Source organism: Meles meles, chromosome 15 (assembly GCF_922984935.1).
Source record: "Meles meles chromosome 15, mMelMel3.1 paternal haplotype, whole genome shotgun sequence".
Lineage (NCBI taxonomy): Eukaryota > Metazoa > Chordata > Mammalia > Carnivora > Mustelidae > Meles > Meles meles.
The window spans coordinates 49,174,138-49,183,697 of NC_060080.1; the positions used below are offsets into that span (position 1 = coordinate 49,174,138).

The following is a 9,560-nucleotide window of genomic DNA, read 5'->3' on the forward strand; positions in this document are numbered from 1 at the left end:
GGAGAGAAGGATGTATTTGCAGACACACAAATCCAAGTAAATGTTCTCTTTTTCAACCTTCTTAGAGATTACTAAATGTTTTACCTCTTACCCTGAGGAATCAATGTTCACTTTATCACTACTCTTCATATCATCCCTTTCTTGTATTTACAATTTATTTCACAAACTTAAAAAAATCATCCTACCACTTCCACATTCAGGATCCAGACTCGAAGAAGAGCATTTTGATAATGATATAACTCTAAAGTAACAAACTGGTGTGCTCATTTTCTTTATTTTTTTACAGTAGTTCTCGTAAACTAATGAACGTTGAGTTGATTTAATGACTATGTCCTCATATAAGAAATTAAATTGGTCCTTAAAGAAATCCTCCAGGAGTCAGCATCTCCTCTGCAAAGAACTGGACTGATTCTCAGAATCAGGACTTTTTTGATGCTTCAATTTCGTCCCATATTGCAGCTTCGATTTTTGAAGTATCATATTTCCGCATCATATCAAACTCGAGCCACGGCTGACTCCACTTCTGAGCTTCTTTGATTTGCTCTTCAGTTAAACAGAGATCAAATCTGATGCCTTTAATATTAAATTTGGGACGTTCCCAGCGTTTGGACCAGGGTTTAGGCTTCATTTTTACTTTCAGCTATGGAAGATAAAAAAAAAATAATAATAATAATAATAAGTTAAGCTGATAATCACAAGCAAAAATTCTTCTAAGGTTTTCATTAAGATGACTCTTTCTTACAGAGAACTCTCTACAGAGAACTTTGAGTTCCAAAAGCACAGCTTATACCTGATTCACAGGAACATCATGGCTAGGTTCATGTGCTACCGGCTTCATATCCATATCAAAAGTGCTGTATTCCGGAAGGGCGTCTCGTAAGTACAGCAAACTATCATCCAGCCGTTTCTCTAATTTGACCACCTGGATCTCCTGGATTCGAGGATTATAAAGTTCAAAGCAAATCTCAACACCTAAAAAGAGAAAATATATTCTTACCATCTAAACCCAGATGTCTCATATGCCTCCTACAACAGTAAGAACTACTTCATAACGGAACTTGCACAGAGTTTTGCACATAGGAAATGTGACATAAATTTGTCATTTTTAAGATGAAGATGATCAACAGAAAAAGAAATAAGCTAAAGTCCATGTAGACAAAAAAGTGAAAATAATCTGAGAATCTGATAGTTTAAAGTAAAATGTCTTCTATATACAGGCACACATCTCTTCACTTCTGATAGTATTCACATGGAGAAAATTTGAGTAAATTCTTTACTGCCATGTTCTTGGTTATTTTTTAATTACTTAAATAAAACTTAATCTTCTGCATTAAGGGCAACAGGACTAGTGACGTAAAAAAGAATAAATAAATTTGCTTTATTTGTTGGTCGCTTAACCAACTGAGCCACCCAGGCGCCCTCGAAAAGCTAACTGTATGTGCAAATCTGGAACTCGGAAAGGGTCAGTTCCCGAGATACAGATGTGGGGCCTATTGTCATATGGATGGTATTTAAAGCCAATGGACTGAAAGAACCACCAAAGAAAGTTGTTCTTCCCTCCAACCTGTCCACAGAAAGTACTTTAGGGGAGGGTGACAGGGAGTGAACACCCCTGGAGGAATCGATGGCCAGTATTTCACACACAGTACTGCACGCAGCTGACCACAACCCTGGGAGGTAGAAACTACTTTGTCTCAATTTTAAGAAAGGAAATCAAACCAAGGTCCATCTAACTTACACCTGTGCTTGTGTCTTCCTACTACAAGCGTCTTCGAGCACATGACCTGATGGAAGGCACACATTTCTGCAATCAGCCTGGTCCTGCTGAGCCCCTCCACGCAGGGCGCCACAGGTCAGGACCACATAAGAAGAGTCCCTGTTCTCACGGTTCACTTTGCTTGAATATGATACTTCACTGTCGGGGATCACGTCCCCGAAGCACACAACTCTGAAGAAGGAAAACTTCACTGTCCTGCCATTTTGACTCATAGTCTTTCTAAAAGAGGCCACCTGGGCCTCTATCTTACTAGGCATAAACAACAAATTCTGCCTTTTTCAAGATTCCTCCAATTCTTATCAAACTGTGATGATTGTGGTGACCGTCACAATATAAAGCAAAGCAGGGGCGTCCACTTTAGGACAAAGTGACTCATCCAGACAGCACTGTGTTTATCTTAATGTTCTCATGAGTCATTTACTCCAGCAGTGAATGTCCCCACACTGTGTATAGTCCCCTGCCTCCTCTTGTGACGTGGCCAGAGGCTGGCAAGTCCGTTGTCACCAGGTGGCCCAAGAAGCCAACCTCACGGGGAAGTGCTGCGTGGACCATCCATCCGGCGGCCTGTCCCGGTCCATTCTCGGGCCCAGGCTCCACGGCAGTGCCAGATGCCTCATCCCAGGATGCGGAACACAAAATGGAATCCTGAGAGAACACTTTCCAAAAAATCAAACTACTGCCATGAAACCTACCTTGTCCTTCGATAGTATTTCTAAGGATAAAAGTAGCTCCAAGGCCAGCTCCTGATCTCTGGATACAGATCCCCAGAAACTGGCTGGTTTTTCCACTGGCGAACTGGTCAGCTGTGGTCACGCGAAGTATGCTTCCTACACATGCGGAGGAGAAGTGAACTTTGATGTGACATGCAGAAACACATGAACAGCAGGACCAGGCAACCTCATAACTTCTTAAATAGTTTAATACATTAGGAAAAAGTACCTCGTTTGGGCAAAACCCAGAGAGGTGGAAAACATCTCTCCTAAGTGAAGAAAAGGAGCCCTTCCCACCACTAATAATAAAAGCACCGGCTCTTACTGACCAACGTAGAACTCTGGAATATGGAGTACTTTTCTCCTTTCTAACATGTCTTTTCTTTCTATCTGAAATTTCAGAGGATTGGTTCTTCCCCTTGGAGGAATAAATTCAGGACTCAAGAATCTGTGAAAAATAAAAAATAAAAATAAAAGGCAAACTTAAAAAAGAGAAACTGTTGCTTTACCAAAAAAATTAGAGACTATGACGTTGATGTGTTTTATTTGTTCTTCTCTAAAGAAAACTCAATTCTTTATTCCTAAAATTTTTGTTAATGCCCATGAAAATAGCTAACAATTCCTAAGTACCTGGCATTAAGAGCTTATGAAAACCAAGAGTATAGAATAATGCTTACAACAATCAGGTGGGTATAGGGTTATCATCCCCTTTTCACAGATGAAAATGAGGCTTGGAGAAGGTAAGTAACTGACATACTGTTCTATTAACTATATACTTATCAAGTCAAGATTTAAATGTAGGCATATCTGTCAGGCTACAAAGCCCAGGGCCATAAACCACAGGCCTCATACTGAGCTGTACATGTTAAAACAAGTGACACTGGAAAAATACAAATCCAGAAATCATTAACTGCAAACTAACTTTAAAAGTAATCTCCCCGGGGCGCCTGGGTGGCTCAGTGGGTTAAAGCCTCTGGCTCAGGTCATGATCTCAGGGTCCTGGGATCGAGCCCTGCATCGGGCTCTCTGCTCCGCGGGAAGCCTGCTTCCTCCTCTCTCTCTGCCTGCCTCTCTGCCTAGTTGTGATTTCTCTCTGTCAAATAAATAAAATATTAAAAAAAAAAAAAGTTCATCTGTTGGAAAAGTAATCTCCCCATTCTTTTACCTTCTCTAAGCTAACTTCTTTAAGCATAAGTGGCATTACCCTGAAAATTCATGTCCTTATTACCCATCCCAAGAAATAAGTGATCAATATACTGGAAGCCCCAGTGTACACCTCCCTCCCCTGTTAATTACTACGGGTAATTCATTAAATTTGGTGATGATTATTCCTATGCATTGCTTCCATTTCCGTAATGTTGCTTCACCAGTCTCTCAGGAATTCCCAGGGGTACCCTGAAATTGGCTCCCATATTCTTAAGGTAAAGGAGATACTGAAGAAGCAGGCCACTTCAGGTGGGTAGGTGGCAGCTTCAGTAACAGCTAATGGAACTTACATATGGGCTTATTTGGGGCGGCAGCAAGACAAATGAATCTCCATACCCACTGCCAAATCTTAAAAAGTTATAAAGACAGACCAATATCCTTGATGAACACAGATGCAAAAATTCTCACCAAAATACTAGCCAACAGGATTCAACAATACATTAAAAGGATTATTCATCAAGACCAAGTGGGGTTTATTCCAGGGTTGCAAGGTTGGTTCAACATCCACAAATCAATCAATGTGATACAACACATTAATAAAAGAAAGAACAAGAACCATATGATACTCTCAATAGATGCTGAAAAAGCATTTGACAAAGTACAGCATCCCTTCCTGATCAAAACTCTTCAAAGTGTAGGGATCAAGGGCACATACCTCAACATTATCAAAGCCATCTATAAAAAACCCACCGCAAATATCATTCTCAATGGAGAAAAACTGAAAGCTTTTCCACTAAGGTCAGGAACACGGCGGGGATGTCCATTATCACCACTGCTATTCAACATAGTACTAGAAGTCCTAGCCTCAGCAATCAGACAACAAAAGGAAATTAAAGGCATCCAAATTGGCAAAGAAGAAGTCAAACTATCACTCTTCGCAGATGATATGATACTATATGTGGAAAACACAAGACTCCACTCCAAAATTGCTAGAACTTGTACAGAAATTCAGTAAAGTGTCAGGATATAAAATCAATGCACAGAATCAGTTGCATTTCTCTACACCAACAACAAGACAGAAGAAAGAGAAATTAAGGAGTCAGTCCCATTTACAATTGCACCCAAAACTATAAGATACCTAGGAATAAACCTAACCAAAGAGGCTAAGAATCTATATGCAGAAAACTATAAAGTACTCATGAAGGAAATTGAGGAAGACACAAAGAAGTGGAAAAAGGTTCCATGCTCCTCGATTGGAAGAATAAATATTGTGAAAATGTCTATGCTACCTAAAGCAATCTACACATTTAATGCAATCTCTATCAAAATACCATCCATTTTTTGCAAAGAAATGGAACAAATAATCCTAAAATTTATATGGAACCAGAAAAGACCTCGAATAGCCAAAGGAATATTGAAAAAGAAAGCCAAAGTTGGTGGCATCACAATTCGGACTTCAAGCTCTATTACAAAGCTGTCATCATCAAGACAGCATGGTACTGGCACAAAAACAGACACATAGATCAGTGGAACAGAATAGAGAGCCCAGAAATAGACCCTCAACTCTATGGTCAACTAATCTTCGACAAAGCAGGAAAGAATGTCCAATGGAAAAAAGACAGCCTCTTCAATAAATGGTGCTGGGAAAATTGGAAGCCACATGCAGAAAAATGAAATTGGACCACTTCCTTACACCACACACGAAAACAGACTCAAAATGGATGAAGGACCTCAATGTGAGAAAGGAATCCATCAAAATCCTTGAGGAGAACACAGGCAGCAACCTCTTGGACCTCAGCCGCAGCAACATCTTCCTAGGAACATCGCCAAAGGCAAGGGAAGCAAGGGCAAAAATGAAATATTGGGATTTCATCAAGATCAAAAGCTTTAGCACAGCAAAGGAACAGTTAACAAAACCAAAGACAACTGACAGAATGGGAGAAGATATTTGCAAATGACGTTTCAGATAAAGGGCTAGTGTCCAAAATCTATAAGGAACCTAGCAAACTCAACACCCAAAGAACAAATAATCCAATCAAGAAATGGGCAGAGGACACAATACAGACATTTCTGCAAAGACATCCAGATGGCCAACAGACACATGAAAAAGTGCTCCACGTCACTCGGCATCAGGGAAATACAAATCAAAACCTCAATGAGATATCACCTCACACCAGTCAGAATGGCTAAAATTAACAAGTCAGGAAATGACAGATGCTGGCGAGGATGCGGAGAAAGGGGAACCCTTCTACACTGTTGGTGGGAATGCAAGCTGGTGTAGCCACTCTGGAAAACAGCATGGAGGTTCCTCAAAATGTTGAAAATAGAACTACCCTATGACCCAGCAATTGCACTACTGGGTATTTACCCTAAAGATACAAATGTAGTGATCCGAAGGGGCATGTGCACCCGAATGTTTATAGCAGCAATGTCTACAATAGCCAAACTGTGGAAAGAACCTAGATGTCCATCAACAGATGAATGGATAAAGAAGATGTGGTATATATACACAATGGAATACTATGCAGTCATCAAAAGAAATGAAATCTTGCCATTTGCGACGATGTGGATGGAACTAGAGGGTATCATGCTTAGTGAAATAAGTCAATCGGAGAAAGACAACTGTCATATGATCTCCCTGATATGAGGAAGTGGAGATGCAACATGGGGGGTTGGGAGGTAGAAGAAGAATAAATGAAACAAGATGGGATTGGGAGGGAGACAAACCATAAGTGACTCTTAATCTCACAAAACAAACTGAGGGTTGCTGGGGGGAGGGGGGGTTGGGAGAGGGGGAGTGGGGTTATGGACATTGGGGAGGGTATGTGCTATGGTGAGTGCTGTAAAGTGTGTAAACCTGGCGATTCACAGACCTGTACCCCTGTACATATAATACATTATATGTTTATAAAAAAATAAAAAATAAATAAAAATTTTTAAAAAAAAGTTATAAAGAGGCCCTAAGTGGGCTCAGTCACACATACCAAGTAGTCATTTTCCACACGATATCATCATATGAAGGCTTTGTCTTTGGAGCAGTTTCTGGGGGGCAGGAAAGGCAAGCAAAACCCACATTCCAAAAAGAGGGGAGGGGGTGAGGAGGTGGCATCCAGCCCACATATCAATCAGTGGTCATGTCTTTTTTTTTTTAAGATTTTTTGTTTTGTTTTTTTTTTAATTTGAAAGAGAGCCTGAAGTGGGGCTGGATCCCAGGACCCCAAGATCATGCCCTGAGCAGAAGTCAGATGCTTATTGAATGAGCCACCCAGGGTGCCCCAGTGGTCATGTCTTTTTGATGATGATGACCCCCAACACTCAATTTCCTCCTTTGAAAATTTTTAAAGCCACCAAAAAATTGAAATGGTAATACAATGAACACCCATATATACTTCACCGTTTCACCAACTGCCAATATTTTGACATATTTGCTTCAAATACACATGTAATTTTTTTCCTGAACTATTTGAAAATGTCGAACATCAAGATGTTTCATCCCTGAATACTTTGGAAAGCTTCTAAGAATAGGGACTTTCTGCTACATTTACCATAATACCTTTATGTCATCTAAGAATTTCTGCACTAATTCAATAATATAATCTATTATGCACTTTGCACTTAAACTAATTTAAATCTATTTAAACTCATATATCTAATTGTCCTGGGAAAGATCTTTTACAGCTGTTTGTTGCCCAGTCTAAACTATCAAAAGCTTCACACATTACATCTGGGTATTACTCCCTTTAGTCTCTTAAACCGGCACTGTTCCTCATCTTTGTGTTTTTGTAACACTGACTTTTCTGAAAAGTCAAAGCCCATTGAATTATAGACCATCCATGGATTCTGGATTTATTGTTTCCACATGTGTAGACCAAGTTAAACATTTTGGGTAAAAATATTACACAGGTGATCATGTGACCTTCTTATTCTATCTCATCAGGAGATATAACATCAGCTTGTACGGCTACTACGGAAGCTAGGTTTGATTGCTTTGTGAAAGTGGAGAATTTCCCTTACAAAATTTATACTTTACATATGCATGTATGTCTGGGCAACATAAAAATGTTATCATACTGTATCGATTCTTCTGCAGGTTACTTTTTCCCCCACACATCTTAATTGTGAATTTCATCCATGTTACCTCTAGCTCATTAATTTTTCACTGCCTTATAACACTCTATTACATAAATATATTTGTCTATTCACCTACTGATAGATAGCTCTGTGTTCATTCTTGTACATGTATCCTTAAGGGTACATATTTATTATTTTTTCGCATTACTTTAAATTGTGTACCAACCAGATGGAAAGATACACACAACCTCAAACTTACTAAATTTTGTCCAACTGTTTTCCAAAGTGGTTACATGATTTACATCCCTATTTAACTGAATGGTATTAAGTTTTGCCATTTAAGAGAGATATTCCTTATCCACCTTAAAAAAGGCTGTATAAGGAAAATCTTTTTTGAATCTCTAGCTTCCACAAATTCAGTGTCGTAGTCACACAGAGGTAATCCAATCAGCAACAAAGAGCCCTTTCAGAAAGCCTTATATCACACAGTTTTTCCCGCTAAAATTGGCTTTTCAATGAGGTTGCTGTGCAGTTCTACAGTTTCTGCAAATCCTAGGTCATCTTAATTCACAGGTACCTCCAAAGTTACCCGCATTCAAAAGCAAATTTAAGACGCAAATTAGCGGAAAATTTTATCGCTGTACCGCAGTTTCAGGAAACTCAAACAAGTGAGTTGGGAAAGGAAAACAGGGTGAGTTCTGGCCAACCCATTTTTACTGAGGCAAGGAATAATCGGCTGCTTAAACAGGTAAAATACGATGTGCTTCAGAGAAAAATTCTCAATACAGGCTAAAGGCCGAAGCAAAGAGCTTCAAATCGGGGGAATCCTTGATCGAAGTTCTGATTTAGTAGGACTACAGACAAAGTTCAATCCTGGCTTGGAAGAAACGAGGAAGACAATACTGAGTTGGTAGCGCTATGCATGAGCCTCATGAATCCTGCACACAAGCTCGTGCACTGAGAGTTCCAGTTCGGCTTTAGAGTCAAGATGTCCAAAGCAAAGGCAGGTTCCTGAGCGCACAGACCCAAAAAGCCCGGGCCTCACCTCCTTTCCTGAAGCGGCGGACGGCGTTTGTCCACAATGACCGGTTTCGGCGGCGGCTTGAACGCGCCGGGCTCAGAAGGTCCGGTGCTCTGCGGCCGCTCCGGCCCCACGCGGGCCCCTGCAGTGCGGGCGACAGAGGTCAACAGAGCTCGCCCTGAGCTCCCGCTGAGCCCTGCAATCTCCCCCAACTCGCGGTCCCACAAGGGCTGTCCCTGACTTCTAGGCTCGCCTCCCTCGAACCTGGTCCTGAGCTCCTTCTTGGCCCCAGCTTGCAAGACCCGCTCCACTTACGCCAGGCGATGGAGGCTAGCGCAGGGACCAGCGCCCTGGCGGCTCGAAAGCCTCGGGACAGCTCCATTGCGGCCCCGCATGCCCCTACAATGGAGGCCGCCATTTCGGCTCACTAAGGTCAAGACTACAACTCCCAATAATCAGTGCGACGAGGTTGTGGCTACTTGAGGTTGGATGGCGGCTGCTACGGGACAAAATAGCCAAGACTCTCATTACCACCCACCTTTTCCTCTGTACTCTTCCCAGTAACCCTCAACCCCGGGAAGTATTTCAGGGAAAGTGCATATTTCTCTAAGTTCCCGGCAATGTGCCAAGTTTTATCCCTCCATAGGGGTGTTCTCTCAGCCTAGAAAACTTTCCTTCTTTGAATCAATTCTGTCTTCACTTTCTCAGGCTTAACTACTTAAAAACCGCATTACAGGCTCCTAATCTTATTAGGTAACTTCCATTAGCATCATCTGGAATTTAAATTTTTAATTTAATTTTTAATTACTTGTGTGATTATTGGATTATTGTCTAG

At 41.0% G+C, this 9,560-nt stretch overlaps 1 protein-coding gene across 2 annotated transcripts; it reads right to left on the reverse strand.

Moving 5' to 3' along the window:
• Positions 1-256: 256 nt before the first annotated feature.
• On the reverse strand, positions 257-9,163 carry MRPL19 (mitochondrial ribosomal protein L19). Of its 2 annotated transcripts, none has more exons than XM_045978629.1 (6): positions 8,990-9,157; positions 8,750-8,867; positions 2,817-2,935; positions 2,470-2,604; positions 791-972; positions 257-640 (listed from the first exon to the last, which is right to left on the reverse strand). In XM_045978629.1, exons 1-6 carry the CDS (start codon positions 9,141-9,143, stop codon positions 419-421), a joined length of 930 nt encoding a protein of 309 aa, XP_045834585.1. In that variant the 5' UTR covers positions 9,144-9,157; the 3' UTR covers positions 257-418. The 2 variants fall into 2 exon arrangements, with proteins under 2 accessions (XP_045834585.1, XP_045834586.1); XM_045978630.1 differs by having other exon boundaries at positions 261-640; positions 9,041-9,163.
• Between the last annotated feature and the right edge of the window lie 397 nt (positions 9,164-9,560).